General features: G+C 33.0%; 1 protein-coding gene across 1 annotated transcript in view; it reads right to left on the bottom strand.

Moving 5' to 3' along the window:
- Nucleotides 1–830: 830 nt before the first annotated feature.
- Nucleotides 831–21,672, bottom strand: part of LOC136034985 (uncharacterized) — a 76,877-nt gene continuing 56,035 nt past the window's right edge. Inside the window, exons 9-11 of the mRNA XM_065716554.1 lie at nucleotides 20,451–20,557; nucleotides 10,310–10,451; nucleotides 831–4,796 (exon numbers count right to left, since the gene is read on the bottom strand). Of these exons, the coding sequence (XP_065572626.1) occupies nucleotides 4,633–4,796; nucleotides 10,310–10,451; nucleotides 20,451–20,557 (413 nt within the window). The 3' untranslated portion in view covers nucleotides 831–4,632. The remainder of the gene's footprint in view (nucleotides 4,797–10,309; nucleotides 10,452–20,450; nucleotides 20,558–21,672) is intronic.

The raw sequence follows: 21,672 nt of genomic DNA, 5'->3' as shown, positions 1-21,672 counted from the left end.
CTTTGTAGTTGTTGTCTTTGGGAATCAACATATTGTTAATGTTGGAATTTTTATGGAGGAAAAACACTGTCAAACTATTTCATTTCACGGTTCAACATTTTCACGATTCATTTATGTCGCGGTTCCACGTGGCAACACTGGTGCAAATATAATACTGCCTAAAACTTCATAATTGAAACAACAAATAGACAAACTTAGAAAACCACGGTTTTTACGTATGAAGGGACTTAAGATAATTCCAGGGGGAACGGTTGTATTTTGATATCTTGGTACAGTAAATGAAATTGGCTGTTTTTTTTTGTTTTTTTTTTAAGAAGAAGGTCTAATGTCAGTTTTAAGTTTAAGAGCGGGCAATTTTTGTATTTTTTCATTGTACTCTGATTTCTTAAAACATGATTTTTTCCTTTCTTCCTTTATATATTTTGCTCTCAATCACAATCTTTGTACTCATTTCTACTTTCTTAATTATAAGTTTTACCTGTTCTAATACATATTTCGTTCACTTTCCTATTAATCAATAAAGCGATGCTGATAATCAATCTTATATGGTCGAGAACTGTGAAAATATATTTAGTATGTTTTGGATAAGGACTTTCAAAAAACATATTTCACCAGGATGTAGCTGAAATAGTACTTCATATTTCATATCTAATTTTCTCTGTATTGACATAATAACAGCAGTCAAGGTCATATTTCTCCATAATAGAAAAATTCTGTCTTTTTTCCCGTGTATATTAATCATGCTAGTTACTTCCTTAAAAAGTAAACCATTTGTTTAGGTTCTAAGAACGATATCTGGAGATGTACATTTCATAAAAAAAAGGCAATAAAACATTATAAAAAGTTTTAATGGAATAAAGTAAGTGAAATACAAAACAAAATACATGTTAATACATATTAAGGACGGATTCATTCAAATAAATGCATAACTGGCAAATATGAGGCAATAAAATGGACGGATATATTAATATATAAAATACATATTTCAATTAAAACCTTTGAAATAACACTAAACATTCCGCTTTAAATTGTAATTACGATTTTAAAGATGATGAAAATCTATTCTGAAACTTGTTTTCTTCACTTTATTTTAATGAGAGTAAATCATTTTGTCCAGGATATTTTTTCACACTCAGTCAACATTCTATGCGTTTTAAAGCATCTACTCCTCCTCTAACAACACCCCCACCCAGAAATTAATTTCCAGTATGCGTTTTTGGTGGCATTAATCTTGTAACAAACCTAATAGACAAAATATAAGCTCTTTTTTTAGAATAAAATATCGACATGCAGATATATTATAACTTAGGGTTCCCATAAAATTTAGGCCTTTGGTACCCGTATCGGTGCTCGTTTAAATGTAAAAAATCGGGATGGCAGCTTTCTAATTTCGTAACCCAAAGGCATTTTAAGTTGGGACAGAAGCTTCCCAATTTCCTCAGAAGACCAGCAAATAAAATAGATAACGTGATTTATCACCCTGTATTTATGTTGCCATCGATGCTTTCGAGCAAAAAAAATGTATTTCTTACGACAGCACATATTTGGTTCTTCGGGGGAGGGGGACGGGGGGAAAGGGAGTGGAGGTAAAATATTAAACGATAACTGTCCCCTTTTTTTCTATTTGTACTATTGACTTATATTTTCCAAGCAAAATGATTTTTGCAAATAAATATCTGGTGGCAACCCTGTATCCATAGCGGCACTATCATGTCCTGTGCAGTATTGCATGGATATCCCACGCTTTCGTAAAAACAGACAAAACAATTATTAGTTTTTTTATTTACTTTGATTCCAGGCTCCTCGGTCACAGTTTCTGTCTTTATAGGTGGTTTGATACTAATATATCTAATTCTAATTATTTTTATTATTACATCTAGCTGTTTCTTTCACAATTACATTATTTGTAGCACGTTTTCGCTTGTTTTGAAATCTCAAGTCCTTCCTCTCCCTGGGCGTAACAAATACGTCTCCATTTATTTCCAATAGAAAAAACTTGAAAGGGAGAAAACATACCAGCTTACAATAAAGCTTTTTAAATGCATTTCCAATAGTGGAGAGTGGGCTGATGCTCTGCTTGTTAATACGGGCCCAAAGTTTCATCCCCACAGTCGTAAGGTTGGGTAACAGGTTTGCTACCTGTCCATGTAAAGAATACCCAGATCTTTTTTCATTTCCAATAATGTGAGAATTATCCTATACTTCACAATCAAGTCATCAAGGACAAGTTTCATGTAAGTGAACTTTCTTATATTTTCCAGTAGAGTTTGCAAATATACATTTTTTCCAACATTTTATGTTAGAAATGCCCCAGGTACCAAAGATCGGAATTCAGTTTGAGTTTATAGCTTAGTTCGTCGCAAGATAGTTCTGACAAATTCTGGACAAAAAAAAATGTCACGATATACGGGATAAACACCCCATTCCCTCCGTAGGTATGTAAAATGTTTTCTAATTACTGTTTTTAATATATAATTGTATAAAAAGAGAGATTCAACTAGTATTATACAATATCTACATAACTTCAATGCAGTAAAACCATAGAGATATACTATTGAACAGAATGACTACTCTATTGGTCTTTAAGATTATTTTGAAACGTAAATATTCATTTTATGTCAGAAGAAATAACTCAGAATTTTCGTTTAATTCGTTAAATTTATTGCAAAAAAAAGTTCACCGACAGCTTCAATTGTAAAGCATCGAATAATAGGTTTAATAGGAATTAAAGCTTTAATAAGGATTAAAATAACTTGCATCATGATACACGTAATTAATGCCTTTACTTGAGTTTAGTTGTAGGAGGGGGTCGAGAAGGTATAAGATAAACAATATAGTAATGCAGGGATATGGACACTTTAATCCAAAAATTTATACAAATAATAACAAACAGTTTATGCCAAAAGCATTTTTTGGACTAATGTTTTCTACCCTTCTCATAGGCCATGATTTAAGTTTCGTCCGGTATCGAAAGATCATGTGCCATCAAGTCAATGATGACACACGTGCGGACATTAACAGCTGAGGAGTTACTTTATAATGAATATAAAAATATAATTAAAAATATAATTACTAGTAAAATCTCTATGGTTTTATAAAAAGGCCAAAATTATAAGACACCTCAAAATGGTTATTTACAGGATAACCCTTAGTTTACACAATGTGTTGCAATTTGAGCCAAATGCATTGCTTTTGTACAAGTTTTCACGAATGTACCCCCCTCCCAAGAGGACAGCTGCCCCTTTTCTTGTGGGCAAACATTACTTTTATATATTGTTAAAGAATTCTGTAAGCACATTGACACGTCAGGTGGGACAGCCTGTAAGTTGAATAGTAATCCCGCGTATAATAGCCCTTACCAACAATAAAGAAAAACACGGACATGCAAGGACATGAGCAAACTTTTTCATTGGAACTAGGGTTTAGAGAATCCTTCATTTGATTTTTAACATGACAAGATTATTTGTATTCACTTTGATGTCTCTTGATTTTACGAAGTCTTAGTTTCCATTAAGGACTAGTAATACCAGCCAAAACGTGAATTAGGCCTCAATCACAATGAAAATTTCATAATGGTGGGAGAAACCTAATGTGAGCAAATCATAAATTTTCATAAAAATATTCAGCCAATAAGAAGATCCTATTAAAAATTTGATTGGCTCAAATTAGAACTACCCAGCAATAGCAAAATCTCAATGTAAACAGGCCCATATCTAGACCATTACACGTATTGCAGGTCACATAGGTCATGGTTTGCTTAAAAGCATCCCCAATTTGTTGTCATGCTCAACATTAGAATCCAAAAAATCTTGTACCCCCAAATCCCACCATTACACGTAATTTTATTATTTAAAAAGCGAATACTCTGCCACTTTAAAATGTAGAAATTATAGAAATATAACAGAATCGGGGAGCTGAAGAAGCAATTGAATTGACTCAAACAATTGAACATAACTGAAGAATATAACTACCCTTCCATGGAGCGTTTGTTCCAGTATTGAGAGCCAGAGCTTTGTCTCGAGACGCACAATCATTCGAATTCGGGGCAAACATCTTCGTGCAGTAAAGCGCAAGCTAAGGGCTAAAAGCTGCACCAGCGTAAACTAAGGGCTAGGAAAACCAAACACAGTTATTAAAATTATTGCATGGGTTTGTATGGCAAAGATTATAATATAGCTGCTACGAGCACACCTTGTATTATGTCAAAACCATATTATTCCAAGAGGCGAACAAACTAGGATCGAAATACAAACTAGCGTTCTTATAGGCGTAGTGGAAACAAGATTTTTTTTCTGGTTTTATCTGATTTCAGATATGCAGACACTAAAGATTCTTTTCTGTCGGAATCAGAAGATGCAACCACAGAAAAAGTATAAGTTAACACAAAATTAGTAGACAAAATACGGGTCAGATATTTTACAGCGCGTTTACTTAAATTCTTTAAAGAAAATGACTTTGCTTAAGCCCCCCTCCTCCCCCACCCCACCAGTTTCTAAGCCTTTATATTATTCTTTATATTTCATAATCATTTATAAAATTCAACTGTTCTTTAACGAGTCGAAAAAGTCATATACAGTAAAATATCAATCGCCCAAGGTGTGCCCAGAAGTAGCTACGTCACGGTTTTGCTTTCTAATATGCAGCAAATGCAAATAACTTCCAGATTATAACTAACGGAATGGAAAAAGTAAACAATTTTGAAGCACCTGATCGACCAAACCTAAAGACTTGGATGTATGCTTCTTGAGTGCTCCACGGATTCGTTCCATCATCGAAATTCATAGGACATTGATCGCCTAAAAAACAATAAAAAAAGTACTTATCATTCGCTGAGAAGAAACAGAAGAAGAAAGCAAGAGAGAGAGAGAGAGAAAGAGAGAGAGATTTAATAAAAACTATAAGAAAAGCTCTTTGAGTCTTTCGCTCAACGAATGGAAAAAAGAAAAAACAAACAATAGTCGGAAGAAAAAAACAGGAAAAAGAAGCGAGAGAATGTTTTTCCGTTTTAGTAAACATCTTAATTTTATGCATTATTCCTTGCTTTCACGAAAAACAAACTAATACAAAATACAAGCTAAAATGCATCAATCACATTTTCGCCTTCAACCAATACATAATTGAAAAGGCGATGGAAATAGAATATATGGTCGCAAAAAGTAAATCATAATGTAATTATGCATAGCTGACTTGTCTTAGGGGGATGTCATATCAAAGCCTTCCCCTACCTTTTTTACTTTTACGTTGTTGGTTCTATTCAATCAAAACCAGCAAGTGCCTAAGGCAAACAAAAAGTTAAGCTAAGAGGAACAACAGCAAAGGATTATCTAATTTGTTTTATTTCTAAGCTTGTGTTTTCGTAGTTTCTGTCCATGAAATTTGATAATACTAGCATTAAATATCATATTCGACTGTGGGAGTTAAAGAGAGTGAGAGAAAGAGAGAGAGAGAGAGAGAGAGAGAGAGAGAGAGAGAGAGAAAGAGAGAGAGAGGGATATATATATATATTTATATATTTATATATATATATATATATATATATATATATATATATATATATATATATATATATATTAAGTCTTTACTATCTCTGTTGAATATTTAGAAAAAAAAATCAATAACTTTGTCTGTGCCGGCAGGGTCTGATCTTACAAGAAAAAAAAGACTTAAGCCATCTCAAAAACAAGAGCAAAAAATTCCATTCCATCCTCATTTTTGTTGTTTTTATGAGGCTAGATTTGTCGATCAACCAATTTGTAACTAATTGCGTGTTAGTATAACTGTCTAAGCTCTGCAAATTGGGTCGCCTGTCCGAGACTTTAGACAGGCATGCCTTTCCAAAAGCAAATACACAAGTATTTGAGCTACTTTCGCCGAGAGTCATAGTTACTCCCGCCGTTAACCCGTACCGTAAACCCAAACAGTATGAAAAATATAGGTTGCCTCATTCACCTGCGAGTCCAGGAGACTTGTCGGTCACATGTCAATCCCAAAACTCGGTTGCCCGTTTGGGTTTATGGCGCAGGTAAACGGCTGAAATAACTTGACTCTCGGCGGGAGTATACTTGTGTATTTGGTTTTGGAGTCTCGCCGTGTTTCGACCGGCATGTTTTCTTCAAATCTGTCATGGCATATTAATTTTCATACTATTACTTCAACTTAGAGCCGTCTCCAGTAGCAAATAGCTTTCAAAGTGTATCAATGTATATATTTAGCACATGTATCATATTCCCAAGCGATAAGTCGAAAGAGACCTTCTAGCTACGTCATTATCTACTTTATTCAGAAAGCATTCGATGCTTCTATTGTCCAAACAGTCAACAACTTTGTGATTGACGACATAAAATAAAAACATGAAAAGTTCTTTAGATCGTTATTACGACAGTTAAATAAATAAATAAATAACAATTTTTCCACATCAGAGTCAACACATTAGCGCCGACATAGTAAAAAGCGAGGTACTTTCGACATATTTTTGGGGTCACTTCGTATGGAAGGGGTGATTGTAAAAACATAGGAGAATGTCCATTCCATCGAAAGCTGAAAGTTCAATTGCTCATTTTAAGGGCAAAAATTGATTGGATTCCTTCCCTGCCCACGGGCGTCCCTTTAACTCTCATAGTACCGAGTTGAATTCAAGATAGCTATCGTTTGCTTTATCCAGAGAGCTTTCGACTACTCTACTATTCAGGCGGTCAGCAAGTTCGTACTAACGATACAAAATGATAAATTTGCACATAAGCTCAATAAATCGTTAATGCAATAAATAAATAAAAAAAACTCTTTCACATCTGATTAAACGTAATGCCCTTGACTCCATGACCAGCAACCTGGCTTCTACGTTTTATTCTTTTTTGCCACTTCGTACAGTAGTCGTAAAAATTTGGGAGTTGGTCGATTCAACAGAAAAATGAAAGCTTTCAAGTGCTCTTTGTAACAACAAAAACTGTTTGCTCTCAGCTGCTCTCGTGCTCTTTCTTACCCTCGGGCTTCCTTACAACCCCCCTTCAATCAGATTGAATTTCAGATAACTAAATTTAATTTATCCTGAGCTTTCGACTATTCTACTATTCAGGCAATCAGCAAGTTCCTACTGACAAGATAAAATAAAAGTTCGATGGAAAATTTTTTATATCATTATTGCGATAAATAAAAAAAAAAACTCTTTCATATCAGATTCGATGCATTAGCTTTGACTACACGAAGAAAAGTGTTTTGGTTTGAGTGTTTTATGGTTGATTGTGTGTGGCTATGCTGTTTGACCTATGTGATTGTATGGATGAGTAGGGTTAAGGCCTCATTCAAGTGCTGGTCTATATTAATCACTAATTTAGGAAAACAGTCTTCCTTTTCTCCTTCTGTCTCTCTTTTTTTATTTTTTTTTATTTTTTTTTTTTTTTTTTTTTTTTTTTTTTTTTTTTTTTTTTTTTTTTTTTTTTTTGTGTGTGTTTGTGCTGTAGCATTGGTGATTTCTCTTTTCATGATACATATATATATATAAATATATATATATATATATAAATATATATATATATATATATATATATGTATATATATATATATATACTAGCTGTTGGGGTGGCGCGAAGCGCCCCCCAAGCCCCCCCGCGCGCGTAACTCGTTACGCGCCATATTAGTTACGCGCCATTGTAGTTGTGTCCCTGTGTCCCACCTGTGAATAGAGATAGATATAAATATATGTTTTTAACTACGTAAAACATGCGAATATACAACATTCTTCGCTGTCCCATTGTCTGTGCATATAAATAGATTGTCAGGTTTACTGACTCTTGAACATGCAACATATAATTGTCCATGGGAAAAACAATCCGTATTCAGATCTATACCTCATTATTCTAATGATGTGTCCCAGTGTCCCGGTCGTCATTTATATTCCCTGTGTCCCGGTCGTCATTTGTGTCCCGGTGTCCCAGTTTGTAATTTCTCTTTGAGTGTCCCGGTCGTTATTTATATTCCCTGTGTCCCGGTGTCCCGGTCGTCATTTGTGTCCCGGTGTCCCGGTCTGTAATTTCTATTCGAACAATCCCTGGGTCCCGGTCGTCATTTATATATCCCGCCTGTGCCCCCCGGCGTCCCCGTTGTAGTCGTGTCCCTGTGTCCCGGTCGTCATTTATATTCCCTGTGTCCCGGTCGTGATTTGTGTCCGGGTGTCCCAGTCTGTAATTTCTCTTTGAGGTTCCCGGTCGTCACTTATATTCCCTCTGTCTCGGTCGTCATTTGTGTCTCGGTCTGTAATTTCTCTTTGAGTGTTTTTTCTTTTTAGTTTTTTACCTTTTTTCTTTTTTCAGTTTTCTTTTTCTTCTTTATTTTTCAGCGTCACTATGAAGTACATATCGACGAACCTTTGTTTTTTTAACTTAAATCTGGTAGGCATTGATGACCTTATCCAAGTCAAAATCCCAAACCCAATCATCATCGCTATCATTTTCAGTTTTGATATGTTTTGACTCTCGCTGTCCAGGTGGATTTTCATCTAACTGCACGGTTTTGCGTTCTTTAGCCGCAAGCCTGTTTTCTTGCTGTTCTTGTGATTCCCCGGCACGCTTTCTTTTCTTACTTTCTCTATCAGCTGCAAGCCTGTTTTCTTGCTGTTCTTGGGATTCCTAGGAACGCTTTCTTTTCTTACTTTCTCTATCAGCAGCAAGTTTTTTGGCATAAACTCTTTGAGCAGCTTCCTCGGCTGTTGCCATTGTAGGTTCTTCAGTCATTTTACAATTAAACATTTTTCCGTGAACAAATGTCTTAAATACCGTTAATGACGTCACCGTCATAGCAAAAATGACGACAACTAACTTCATGACGTCAGCCGACACAGAACCATGACGTCACCTGACAGACAGACAGACACACAGACAGACAACTTATTTTATATATATAGATATATATATATATATATATATATATATATATATATATATATATATGTATATATATATATATATATATATATATATATATATATATATATCTATATATGTATATATATATACGTATATATACGTATATATATATATATATATATATATATATATATATATATATATATATATATATATATATATATATATATATATATATATGAATTATATACTCCTTAGACTGAGACATGTTTGACCTGCTGGTGTCCCCCCTGTTGAATAATACTAGCGCTAGAGATTTACTTTCCCTAGTTATACACTACCTGTAATCTTGCAGCATCTATTTATCTAACCAGAAATGGGATAAAATACATTGTATATATTAAAACACTTATCCGTCAATTCAGTACAGGACCTCAAACAGAGGTGAAAATTAAAAATGGGCAAAATCGCGCTCTAACTATTCTCCCTGGACGGCTGGTTAAAAGAAGATATAGTATAAAAAAAAGTGGTCTTGGCGACAGATAATAGCTACATATCAAACAATAATGGGCGGTCTAATGGCGGGTTAACATCGATGAGTAAGTTGATTACGTAATGAAGTAACAATATTTATAAGGAACGTAAACTTCATAACCGGGCGATCAGATGATTTTGGGTGTCATTCCGCAACCACCAATACTCATCATGCAAACGTTTATTTAGCTATTGCTAAATTCGTATTATAGATACAATAAATTTTGCACAAACTTTACGAAAGTTAGTTACGGTAAAACTCCTCCAATGGTTTTAACCTATATAACGAAGGATTATGGATTATGAATTATGGATAACAGAGAATTATGGAGGATATCCCAAGACTAAAGGACGGATTAAGAAAAGCATTAACAGACTCTAGAAGAAGACAAAAAAAAACTACAAGCAAATTATCATTTATTGGACTACATGACTCTCATGCGGAGGGGGTTTTAGGGGAGGAATAGAGGGAGCATTTCTCCCGGGCGCACAAATTTTAGGAACGCAAAATTTTAAATACATAATCTAATGGATATACTGATTTTTTGATTTTATTTTAATTACAATAAAGTAGAGGACGCAGTTAATAACGGAAAATAACTAACAAATTATTAATTAGTTAATGTGACAAAAAAAATAATTAAAGAATAATAATTGAAATGATTAATAATAATTGAATAAGTAATTAAAAAATAATAATAATAATAAAAATTCTTAATCAATCAATAAATTGAAAATAATTTTATTAATAAATGAAAATTTTGTCAAAATTTGGTCTGAAACGTTTGTGAGACTCGGGGGCGGGTAGCGCTAATCTAGATTTTACCCCAGGCGCAAGAAAGACCAGAACCGTCACTGCTCTCGTGTACAAGTTGTTGAAACGGTTTATTGAATTTCACGTAAACCTAAAAACTTACGCTCTCTTTCGTATTCCTCCATCTTTAAGGCCACAGCGGCTCCCTCGGTGTAATTCCAGCTGGTTACTTCTTGTCTCACAGAGCAAAATGGGCCTAAGGCTTGAGACAGCAGCACTTTTGTCAAGTCCGCTCGCTGATACACCTAAGAAGAGAAGAAATCAAAATAAAAGAAATAGAGGAATTTATTAAAGATGAAAGAAGAACCGAAATCTAGAAAATTACTTTAGATGTGTAAGTGCGAAGCGTAGGCATAAGAAACGAATCAGAATTCTGAAATTGGGTTTATTTTCGCTTTGAGCTTTTAATTTTCCTAGTTTTCACTTTGGGGTTTTAATTTTAATTCGAGGTTGTTTTTTATTTTTTTTACTATTTTGAGCTTTTGAGAACACAATGCATCAGTCTGGCAAATATTCTTAATATATTAAATATTAAATAAATTATTTCTTTTATTAAATTTATTTTATTTATTTTATTGCATAAATATTTCTTGAATATATTTGATGCGATTGCCTTCATCATGATTATTTGTTTGACAATCTTTATCACCGATTCTTTTTTATTAACAAAAATTTTTTAATTAATCCTTTAATATTTAATTAATCTTTAAATTCGACACAATCCGAAATCAGACAAAAATTAGGAATTGAAAACATCCAGCCCGCCTTTTTTTATTAATAGTATTTCAGGAGCACCTTTTCTGTAAAGTGAATGTTGATAGCCCAAACTGTTTTCGGACCCATTGTACCTTCTGAAGAGCCGCCCAGAAAACCCGTGGTAGACCATCAGGCGATTTGGCCATCTATTTCAGACATAAACTAAGCCAATATTATTGCAAAGTGATGCTAAGATCTTAGAGATAAAATGTGGTGATACTGCATTTATAAACGTTTATTTCCCCTGTAATAGAAAAACTATGCAGTCATCGTCTCGTTTTTCACAAGCCTGTAACCGCCTATAAACACTACTTAGCGACCTTGCAAGATAAAATACCAAATGGGTTCTTGCCGGCGACATGAATACTGACTTATTATCTAATCCTGATCGGCCTGAAATTTTGCTCGATTCACTGTCCGAAGGATTCTATCTGGCTGAGAAAGATCTTCTATTTACTTGTATTCACAACCGTAGTGGTCATACTTCCAACCTTGATCATTTAACTGTGTCATATTCAACTCTATTTTCATTAATCGTTCACGTTGACGACTTTAAAATCGACGAGGGCCATTTACCAATCACATACCAACTATCTTGCCCTATGGTAAGAAATGTGCACCAAAACTCTCCCATTTGGTTCTCAAAGATAAACTGGAAAAATGCCAATGTACTCCTTTAAATATTGACATTGTCCCAGTTATTATCATCTATTAAAGTACCATTCCACTTATTGCGAACATCTATATATACAACTTCGACGCGGATTCGAACTCGTATTATCAGCAAGTAGTGTTCTGCCTCAAGTCTGCCGCTAAACAAGCTATCCCCTCCGAGCGCGTGCAAACACGCACTCGCAATCCCTTAGAGAAGGCTGATCATAAAGAGAAGATGGCTAAACAAAAAGCTAAGTTCTGGCTCCATGTGTGGATAGCCTGTGATCGTCCTTCTTCTGGTTCAGCCCATGAAATAAAGCAGAAAACCAAGAGAATGGTTCAGTTACCATTGAGTCACTATGGAAACAAAAGCAAGTCATTAAGAGCGAGGAGGGCATTGAAGCCCCCTCCTAACTGTCCTCATATTCCCCACTGCTCCCCAAACTGTTGAACCCTCTCCCTCCTAAAAAACATCGATGCAAAAATAATAGTGTTAACAATGTTTATAGACAGTTCATTTAGCTAGGCATTTGCTTTGAATCTCGATTAAAACAAAAAAAAAGATAAGAAAATATTTTGTCAAACTGTTACTGGCAAATCCAAATTTCAAAATTCAGAATTTTAAATTTACTCATTAAAAGCTTTTAGCACAAAAAGATGAAATACATCTAGAAGAGAAAAAAAATCACACTCATACGTCTGAGAACCTTAGAACAGAAATATTTATCTCCTATCTATGAAAAAATGATTCGTAATTTTTCCAAAAATTTGTTGATTTTTTTTCCTCCTATAGACGATCATATCGAATCAGCGGACATATTGAAACATAAGAAGGGAGATCATTAAAGAGCAGATTGAAGTTCTAGCATCTAACTAAAGAGACCGCGCCACAGCTCGGAATGTTGTTACTTAGAGCAATTTCGTCTCCTCTTTACAAATATGACATTTCATATTTCTCCCAGTGATGGTGGCCCTAGTTAGAAGGTGCGTGACAAGAGTAAAAAAACTTTAGCATAAAGAGCGGGGCGTTGAGGAGGAAAAGCCCCTTTCATATACGCAGAAATTTCTGTTCGTTTTTTTTTAATAATGCTAGAAAATCCTACGCCCCCTTCATTGAAACTCTCTTCCCCCATGGCAAATTCCTCCACGGAAAGATCCTCCCACGTAACCCCTTAACTTCTCCCCCCCCCCCAAACCAAAAAATCCCCCTGAAAACGTCTGTACACTTCCAAATAACCATTACTTTATGTAAACACAGGTCAAAGTTTGTAACTTGCAGCCCCTCCCACGGGGACTGTGGGGGAGTAAGTCGTTCCCAAAGTCATAGTTATTAGGTTTTTCAACTATGGTGAATAAAATGGCTATCTCAGAATTTTGATCTGGTGACTTTGGGGAAAATGAGCGTGGGAGGGGGCCTAGGTGCCCTCCAATTATTTTGGTCACTTAAAAAGGTCACTAAAACTTTTAATTTCTGTTAGAATGAGCCCTCTCGTGACATTCTAGGACCACTGAGTCGATACGATCACCCTGGGAAAAAAAATAATAAAAAAACAAATAAACACGCATCCGTGATCTGTCTTCTGGCAAAAAATGCGAAATTCCACATTTTTTAAGATAGGAGCTTAAAACTTCTACAGTAGTGTGCTCTGATACGCTGAATGCGATGGTGCGATTTTTGTTAAGATTCTTATACTTTTAAGGAGTGTTCCCCCCATTTTCTAAAATAAGGTAAATTTTCTCAGGCTCGTAACTTTTGATGGGTAAGACTAAACTCGATGAAATCTATATATTTAAAATCAGCATTAAAATGCGATTCTTTTGATGTAAAGTTTTCCGTTTTTTAGAGTTTTGGTTACTATTGAGCCGGGTCGCTTATTACGTTACCTTGTTACCACGAACTGTTTGATTGGCAAAATCTTGTTTATTTGTCATACATTATCTCCTTCAGATTCAAGTCTTGATTTAAGTTTCAAGCAGTTCTTATTGTTTTTACATATTAAAACAAAGTGGTTCAGCCTTAACTGTTCTCCTCTTATTACTGGACGCTAGTTTATCTGAGGCAATGATATGTGCTGCCTATAGTAAAAAGCCAATTGCCTTCAATGTAATATTTTTCTCCCGGTCACTTCATATGAAAAGGATGACCGTGGATACCCAGATTGGAGGTCCTATGATTGGAAGTTCTAGTGCCATTTTTAAGAGCGAAAAGTGGTTGGAGGAAAACCAGCCCACTCATGTGCTTTTGTTGAGAGGGGAAGAGGTAGATAAAAAAATGATGTGTATACAAGTAATCAAAAAATTATTTCTGCAATATCTTGGAAACTGCTTGACAGATAAGTTGAAACATTCGGGTAGTGTTGGCGAAAAAAAGGGGGAGGCAGGAGCAAAGAAACTTCTAATTTAATATTTAGTGAACAGAGAAGGGGGCTAAACAATTTTTTCCTGACCAACGAGATTTTTCGCACCATAAGATCCTAGAAGACTTTGAAATCTATACACGTCTAAGTAGCGAACTAAACCAAATGACACTAAATAAACCACTGACTTTTAGGGGGTGTTTTTCATTATTTTCTAAAATAAGGCAAATTTTTTCAGGCTCGTAACTTTTAGTGGGTAAGACTAATCTTGATGAAACTAATATATTTAAAATCAGCATTAAAATGAGATTACTTCGATCTAACTATTGGTATCAAAATTCCATTTTTTATAGTTTCGGTTGCTATTGAGCCGGATCGCTCCTTACTACAGTTCGTTACCACGAACTGTTTGATGTGGAATTTTATCTGTGTTTTCTTGTATTATATATTTTTCTTTATTATTTTTTATTCGGTCTCGACCTAAGTATTCTTCTTTTTTCATTGGCTGTGATTTTCTTCTTTTTTTTCTTTGTTTGCGTTTTCTCATTTTCTAATGGTTTCTGAAACACTTTATGGATACATGTAGTAAAGAGGCGGAAATGTTGCATGCTGAAATCAGAATCATACTAGAATTGATGGTACCTATATTTTAGATATTATATCTAAATTATTAAATTGTAGATAAGAGATATCTATATAGATATTAAATATAGATAATACCTATATTTTAGATATTGTCTATTATTAAATTATAGATCATAGATATCTATATAGATAATATCTATACTTCATGTGAGGCCCTAGGGTCCATCTGAATATTATTACCTATATATTAGATATTATCTATATAAGATTAAATAATAGATAATAGATATCTATATAGATATTGAATACAGACAATATCTATATTTTAGATATTATCTATATATTATGAAAATATAGATATCATACATCTATATAGATATGAAATATACATAATATCTATATAGATATTAAATACAGATAATATCTATATTTCATGTAGGGCCCAAGGACCAGGGTCCATCTTCTTTCCCAGTTTCTTCTATACAAACACAACACACGTCTTTAATAGTATAACTATTCAGGCAATGCTCTTTTGGGGGTGGAGTCTTGTAACCTATCTTACTCTAACCTCAAGATCCAGTTTTATAACAAAAATATTATCTATATAGATAATATATATACCTCATGTGAGGCCCTAGGGTCAGGGTCCATCTGAATATTATTACCTATATATTAGATATTATCTATATAAGATTAAACAATAGATAATAGATATCTATATAGATATTGAATACAGACAATATCTATATTTTAGATATTATCTATATATTATGAAAATATAGATACCATATATCTATATAGATATGAAATATACACAATATCTATATAGATATTAAATACAGATAATATCTATATTTCATGTAGGGCCCAAGGACCAGGGTCCATCTTCTTTCCCAGTTTCTTCTATACAAACACAACACACGTCTTTAATAGTATAACTATTCAGGCAATGCTCTTTTGGGGGTGGAGTCTTGTAACCTATCTTACTCTAACCTCAAGATCCAGTTTTATAACAAAAATATTATCTATATAGATATCTATATAGATAATATATATACCTCATGTGAGGCCCTAGGGTCAGGGTCCATCTGAATATTATTACCTATATATTAGATATTATCTATATAAGATTAAACAATAGATAATAGATATCTATATAGATATTGAATACAGACAATATCTATATTTTAGATATTATCTATATATTATGAAAATATAGATACCATATATCTATATAGATATGAAATATACATAATATCTATATAGATATTAAATACAGATAATATCTATATTTCATGTAGGGCCCAAGGACCAGGGTCCATCTTCTTTCCCAGTTTCTTCTATACAAACACAACACACGTCTTTAATAGCATAATCTCTTTTAGGGGGTGAAGTCTTGTAACCTATCTTACTCTAACCTCAAGATCCAGTTTTATAACAAAAATATTATCTATATAGATATCTATATAGATAATATATATACCTCATGTGAGGCCCTAGGGTCAGGGTCCATCTGAATATTATTACCTATATATTAGATATTATCTATATAAGATTAAACAATAGATAATAGATATCTATATAGATATTGAATACAGACAATATCTATATTTTAGATATTATCTATATATTATGAAATTATAGATACCATATATCTATATAGATATGAAATATACATAATATCTATATAGATATTAAATACAGATAATATCTATATTTCATGTAGGGCCCAAGGACCAGGGTCCATCTTCTTTCCCAGTTTCTTCTATACAAACACAACACACGTCTTTAATAGTATAACTATTCAGGCAATGCTCTTTTGGGGGTGGAGTCTTGTAACCTATCTTACTCTAACCTCAAGATCCAGTTTTATAACAAAAATATTGAATGGTGGTGGTTGTCATGTTTTCTATTCAGGAATACTATCTAACAGCCTTGTGAAAAATACAGAGGACGTTGGGTATACTTCATGGGATTTGAATTTGCATTTTATTTTTGTATTGTCCAAAAGTTAGACAATACACTATTTGTTAACTGCCTCTGTTGTTAAATGCCTCTGTTAAAAGTTAACTGACTCTGTTGTATAGGAAACGACTCACTTCTAACCAAATCTATTAGCACGCAACATATATGAGGAAAATCGAAATAAAAGTGACAATCAAAGGTCCTTGTACCTTCACAAGGACGTATTAAGGGTAAGATAAGATAATATTTATTTCAACAAAGCGACTATCACAAACCCAAAAGGGCCGAATTCGTACTTCAGTGTCAGTACAACATCATAAATTGCAATCAATAAAAAGTCAAACGATAAAAACTCGTAAAGTTAAAACAGGGAAAACAAATTTAAACAAAAATGTAGCTAGCAAGAATTACAAAGTTTGCAACTGCAAAATAAACACTCAAACTATAAGATAAAAGTGGAGTGAAAAAAGGGGGGTATTGATTTAAAATTTCAACTATGTGAGTGATTAATGTTCTTCTATATTTATCAGTGAAAAATCTTATTGGGGCAAGAAGAGGGATTTTTCTTGAAAAAAAACGTGGGGGGCGAGTTTGGGGGGGGGGGGGGATAAATGGTAAATATTCACTAGGGAATAGAGAAGTAGTACGAGGGTTATGCACGGCATTGTGGTAAAACGCAAGGAAATCTGTGCTCTCCTTTCCTTATCAGTTGTTTTTTTTAGTACAAATTTATCTTTGTAGTACTATAGAATACATTTATAGTACTTTTATAGTACCTTTATGGTACCAAATGGCTAGTTCTTTAGTTTTTACAGTCATTTTCACTTGATTTTTGGAAGTTGCCTCCAACTTTGCCCCCCCCCCCCAGAATTTGACAGAATTACACTACTGGTTGTTAAAAAACGCAATCCAGTTTCTCCAAAGACCAGAAAATTCCTTTATGTTGTTGACGCACTATTTCAACGCAACCAACATAGCCCATCCAGTAAACACATAAATGAAATAAAATGAAAATAGAATGAATTATAGATAAATTTATATTTATAAGCTTAAATTGGTCAACGTTTCAGTTCTCTCTTTCATCATACAAATTGTTTAACACTGTTTTTGATCATTCTCGCTTTTAGTTTTAAATATATAATACTGGTTGAAAAAATTATTCTGTATTGCAACTTTTTTGGGGATTTTTTTCTATTTTTTTTTTTTTTTTTTTTTTTTTACCAAAACATGACAATTAACAGTCTAATAAAACATCATTTGAATCAGCACAACTAAGCATACTAATACAGCATGTTCAGACAATATATAGTCTGCATAGATAACTTCGAAGACCACACTGCCTTTCCATGACGAAAGTAAAACAGTTCAAAATAGGGATGATACCTTTTTATGGACGGTGAATAGATATAAAATTGTTTAACTGGATATTTCGAACACATATACAGTGTTCATCATCAGCAGTAAAACTGTTTTTGAAAACTTTTTAAGTAATCTTTCTCTGGAAAGGTGAAAGTCACGATTGAAATGATTTCTTGCTGTTTGTTGAATAAAACAAAAATCACTTGCACTCACCTTTTTTGATATATTATTTTCCTGGAAAAGTTTATCTTTCACTAATAAAGCTCTTTTTCTCCTTTTATCTTTAATCAGATGATTTAAAGTCTTGAATTTTTCACTTTTTTCTCCTTTTATCTTTAATCAGTTTTACTGCTGATGATGAACACTGTATATGTATTCGAAATATCCAGTTAAATAATTTTAAATCTATTCACTATCAATAAAAAGGTATCATCCCTATTTGAACTGTTTTACTTTCGTCATTAAATGCAAGGCCCTCATTGAAGATGATTTTTAGGTACCTTTTTTGAACTGCTTCACCCTTATAAACACCCTTCTTTCCATAAACAAGTTGTTTCGTTTAATGGGCTATTAGGTTAATAATGAACTACAGTACAATCTTTTTCACTATTCATTCTATTTAATTCTAGTTTTCATTTTATAAGCTTTTCTAGCTTAGGATCTTTTGTATCGCTCTTCTATGTCACAAAATGAGACATTTACGAGAATGGAATTAAGGAATGCGTCAAAGGTTACCTAGGTATTTGGGAACTGCCTTTAAAAGTTCCAAATAACTATATTATACGACCTTTAGGAGGCATACTTGATATTTTGAAAATTACAAAGAGTAAAAGGAGATAAAACTAATAACAGGAAATAAAAAAAGGCTTGAAAAAGGGTTCATATTAAATGAGTCAAAAAAGATGCTATTACATATAATAGTTAGAAAAGGCCAATTTAGAAGAAAATAAAAAACATAATTCACCCTAAACGCGATCAGCACTACTAGCGGATTAGTCGCCATTTCGCCATTACCCAAACGACTGTGAAAATATTTTGAAATCTTAATCTTCAAGGCAAATAATGAGAACATTCTTTTTTATGAAATAATTATTTAATTTTCCCGTTTTACGCCTAAGATTTGTCGTTTGTCACCTGTGTTAAATACATATTCTGTGCTACCAATGACAATGACGAAGAAAAGGGAATATCCTATGAAGTAGTTCGAGGGGAGCGGCTGAAATAGAGTGTCGTCAGTAGAAGAGGGTTTTGGGGCTTGAATAGTTTATAACAAGATGGTTATACAGGTTATGGCGTCAGATAGGTCATAACGCCACTACCCGACAGGTTATAATAGTACTAGTGGCATTGAGAATTCAACTCTACTCACCTAAACTTTAAAAATTCCATAGAAAATTTAAATTATTTTATTAAAGTTTATTAAAACTTTTGATGAATTTAAAGGTCTACATTCCTTTCTGAAAACTAGAAGTCAACTTACCAGCCCAAGGTTTTCCTAAACTCGGCATAAATCGTACAATCATATTCGATCCACGTCACTCAAGGCAAGAAAACGGGCAATTTATCTTCTAACATCCGCTTATCCCTCCTACCACCAGATTCTAAGCGAAAATTTTCAATTTTGTACCTTGTTTGAACCCAGCTCATATAAGAATTTCAATTTGTGTTACTAGAGGGCCAAGTTGGACACACTGGCTCTCGAGCTTTTGAATATGTGGCACTACTAGTGGCGTTGACAGTACAGCATTACACAGAATAACTTGAGAATTTTAATAGTTAAATTTAAATTAATTATTATTTTAATTCAAATTAGAAATCTAGGCATTTAAATTAAAGCCTAAGTTCTCAACCCCAAATTTTCTGAAAAAAAGATAGACTTAACTCAGTCTCCGGAACATAGGCTAGCTATATATAAAAAGAAAGCTTATTTGCCCTTATAGTAGAAGTGGGTCTTTATCATTGACCAGTAAATAGCTACTACAAGAGAAAAATAAAAAGAGATAACTAAGATAAAATTAATAATTCAGTTCAGTTCATTTTTATATACAACCAAAAACAGATGTTCAACCAAACTGCCAGTGCCCACCTCAAGGGAGGTACAAAGAGCTATAAAGGTATAAAATCAATATAACTAAGAATTTTGCTTAGATTTTTATGATTAGCTATTTCGTTTTGCTAGATGGCACTGGGTGTTTTTTTTTTTTTTTTTTTTTTTTTTTTTTTTTTTTTTTTTTTCTCGGAGGTAAACTCAATTTTTTACTGTTTAAATTTCTCCACTCTTATTAGTTTCCAACTCTCACTTTCTGGTTTTGCCAATACCTTATGCTTTTACTCTTGTGTCGTACATTTTTTTTTCTGTTAAATGAAACTTCATTCATGCGCTACTTAGACACGCAGTGTTTACGATCAGTTGAAGCTATGGATAACCTAGTTTAAAGACAATTACAAAAGGATAAATCCATAAAGCATTTGATTTTTTTTTTCTCGAATGAAATTTCGGAAAGAGGATCAAATTAGTGAAAAAAGAAGAGAAAAAAACAGTTTAAGAAATATTTGAAAAAGGCTTACCCAGCAACGATATTTGCTAAAAGCGTCCAATTCGTCATAAGTGATGAGATACGATCTGAAATTTTCTTTCCAAAAACCTATACACTTTAATTTGTAGTCAGGGTCACCTATTTGAAAAAAAATGTATATATATATACATATATATATATATATATATATATATATATATATATATATATATATATATATATATATATATATATATATATATATATATAATATATAACCAAATAAAAAAAGTTATTATAAATAAAAAAAAATATAAAATTAATTAAAATGATAAAATTAATCAATTAAATTAAATTATTAATAAAATTATTAACAAAACCGTATAAGCAAACATATTCTGAAAATATGGAGAATTCACAAAAATCATGGTCTTCCAAGGAAATGGCAGGCCTTCAGCCCCTCCTCCCCTCCCCCGACGCATTAGCGAAGGCTCCTTTGTTCCATTTTTAATAATGTAGGTAAATATAAACAAAAGTAATTAATACAAAAGGAAAAATAAAAGTATCTGTAGAGTCTTCCTAAAACAAACAGAATAAGTTTAGATAAATGAACGAAGCCAAAATAAACAAAAATAATTTAAGAAAATAAGTAAAAACAACAATAAAATCAGCAAATAACAGTAAAAAATAAGTAAAATAAGCGAGTATATTTTACAAAGCTTTCAGCGCAGTAAAGCAAACCAAAACAACACAAGCTACATAGTATGCAACAACAATAAGCAAGTGCACGAAAAATTTAAGTAAGCAATATGCAGCCAATACATTTTCTAAAAGAAATTTCCTGGAAATTCCTGGACAAATACAATTCCATGGACAAAAAAAAGAGAACACTTTACTCTTCAACAAAATGTAAAGATGTGCGATATTAAGAAACATAAAATAATAATGCAATTATTTCGTTAATCGATATTCGAAATGATTAATTTTTTGTGTGCACACCATTCAATTTTAAATTTCCAGATGGAAGAAATTCTACATGAAGAGGCGTCAAAATTTTTTAATAGAAGAACCTTTAGGAGCAAACTAATTAGGATAAACATATCGTTATTTAGGAGTTTTTCTTGATCCCTTTTGTCATTTCATAATCATATTGAGTATTTAAGATTAAAACTTGCTCAAAATATTGGATCGATGTATCGTGTGAAGAATATTTTTCCTTTTACAATTTTAAAAATAATTTACCACTCTCTAATTACTTCTTATTTGAATTACTG

Source organism: Artemia franciscana, chromosome 13 (genome assembly GCF_032884065.1).
Source record: "Artemia franciscana chromosome 13, ASM3288406v1, whole genome shotgun sequence".
NCBI lineage: Eukaryota > Metazoa > Arthropoda > Branchiopoda > Anostraca > Artemiidae > Artemia > Artemia franciscana.
Note: the sequence above shows the minus strand (reverse complement) of the source record. Positions and strands in the feature narration are given on the sequence as shown.